This window comes from Pundamilia nyererei, unplaced genomic scaffold, assembly GCF_000239375.1.
Source record: "Pundamilia nyererei isolate P.nyererei 1_Seehausen unplaced genomic scaffold, PunNye1.0 scaffold00134, whole genome shotgun sequence".
In the NCBI taxonomy this organism is placed as follows: Eukaryota; Metazoa; Chordata; class Actinopteri; order Cichliformes; family Cichlidae; genus Pundamilia; species Pundamilia nyererei.
In genome coordinates, this window is record NW_005187535.1 from 1,796,195 (window position 1) to 1,798,258 (window position 2,064).

Genomic DNA, 2,064 nt, shown 5'->3' on the forward strand with positions numbered 1-2,064 from the left:
TCTTCCGGAGTTGGTAATGTGCGTGTTTGTAGTCCGATGTGTTCGCGGAGGCAAAGGCGGTGTTCCGTGCCGCCAGTGCCGCGTGAACATCTCCGTTAATCCAGGGTTTAAGTATGCATTACAAGCATACAAGTATGCTTGTAATGCAGTATCGTAATCAAGGGGATGGACACAAGCCTTCACAGTATTTTTATTGCTTAGAATTAATTATCTGCACTGAAATTGTGCAAAACCACAAATTAAATTAAATTAAATTAAAGTAGCAACATAAGTATAAAGTGAGCAAAGTAGCAAAACCAAATTCTGAGCACACCTGTTTGACAAAGAGAAGAATAATTGTGACTCTAAACACTGCGACCTTACTCCTATGTAGTAATTTTTTAAGTTTCTGGGATATTCAGTCCCTGTGCCAGCTAGCTTATCCACCACTAAAACATCCACTCAGTCCATCATGTCAACACAGCAACCAGCACCTTAGCAGTCTGAGCTTGAGCCAGTGGGTCCGGTTCCACCAGGATGTGTTGGACCCAGAGGAGCCAGCACCTGGTTTTCCTAGGCACCTAGAACCAGCACTCAAGGCTTCCATGTTGCAGGAGGCCAAGTCTCTTTGATGGCAGGCTTTGAAGGCTTTCTCTTTTGCCAGCCATCTCTGTCACTGGCCTCCAGATCTACTTTGTCTCTCCCACTGGCCTCGTGGCTGGCCTCCAGACTTCCTTTGTCTGCAGCTACTGGTCTCACCCCTGAGTTTTGCACTGCGGCCTGGGCAGCCTCTTCTAGTTGCCGCGCTGGCCGCCTGAACATTTTGTATTGAAGGACTGAGTATTTCTTGCTGTTTTATTGTGTTTCAAACCTGTGTCTTGTTTTATGGCCAAGGAGAGCTCCAGGACAATTTTTGTTTTGTTTTGTTTCTGGACTCTGGCTTTTCCTTCAGTCCTGCCACTGCACCATGGTAACTTGTTCTCTTAACCTTGAAAGTGGATCTTGCACATAAATCAAAAATGATTTTAACACAATCTAACATTAGGGAATATTTGTTCAGTTATTGTCCTGTTTTATGATATTAGGCTGTAGTGCCCCTCAGTCGAAGGAAAATAAAATGCTATGTTACATTTACCAACTTCATAGGAACTGTTTTTAGTGTAAACCTCAGAATAATACCCACACAAATAATTCACCAGAAAAAAGTCAGTTTATTTACTACCAGTCTAATCAGTCTAAATGACAAGAGTTTCCACATTAAAAATGCAATTGTGCAAGGACTAAAAAAATTGCTCAAAATGCAGAAGTGAAAGTCTTCTGCATCTATAACCTCTAAGGGCGTCATTTATTCACAGGATTTCCTCTTAAGTTTTTATTTCTATGAACCAAAGCAAAGATGTGGAGCTTTCAAAACCTGCTGTTGACCATCTGCAGTGAGTTATTTTAATGAGTACATTAGTAAAAAGATGAAGACTAAAGATAAATCTAGACTAATTGTGTACTTAAATACTACTCCTGATCTTTATATTTTCTTTACGTTACAGTTGTTCTGAGGTGTGTGACCAGTGCAGTAGGGGTGATCCATGTGACTGGATATGTGGGGAGTATAGTTAAAGTTTCCTGTTCCTATGATGAAGGTTATGAGTCTTATGAGAAGTACTTGTGTAAGAACGACTGTGGTGACAGTGATGTTCTTATTACAACATCGGAATCATGGAAAAATAAATACAGGATCAATGATGACAAAACAGCACGAATCTTCACAACAACCATCTCTGATCTTCATTCTGAGGATGCTGGGAAATACTGGTGTGGAGTGACCAGAACTGGAAAAGATATCTACACTGAAGTCAAGCTGAAATTAGTGCCAGGTAAACAGGGACTTCCAAAAAATGAATTATAGTTGAGTAAAATTCATATATAGAAGATGTTCATGATTGTAGAGCTTAAAGGTGAGAACAGATAAAATGTAACTGGTAAACGATTACTTGACTTTACTTAATTTTATTTATATAGTGCTAGGTCACAAAAACCAGTCTCCTCAAGGTACTTTACATTGTATAGTAAAGACTAGGGATGGGTATC

General features: G+C 40.0%; 1 protein-coding gene across 1 annotated transcript in view; it reads left to right on the plus strand.

Annotated features, from left to right (window-relative positions):
* LOC102210271 (polymeric immunoglobulin receptor-like) overlaps window positions 1-2,064 on the plus strand; it is a 15,602-nt gene that overhangs the window by 8,929 nt on the left and 4,609 nt on the right. Inside the window, exons 10-11 of the mRNA XM_013913483.1 lie at window positions 1,371-1,412; window positions 1,524-1,850. Coding sequence (XP_013768937.1) covers window positions 1,371-1,412; window positions 1,524-1,850 — 369 coding nt within the window. The remainder of the gene's footprint in view (window positions 1-1,370; window positions 1,413-1,523; window positions 1,851-2,064) is intronic.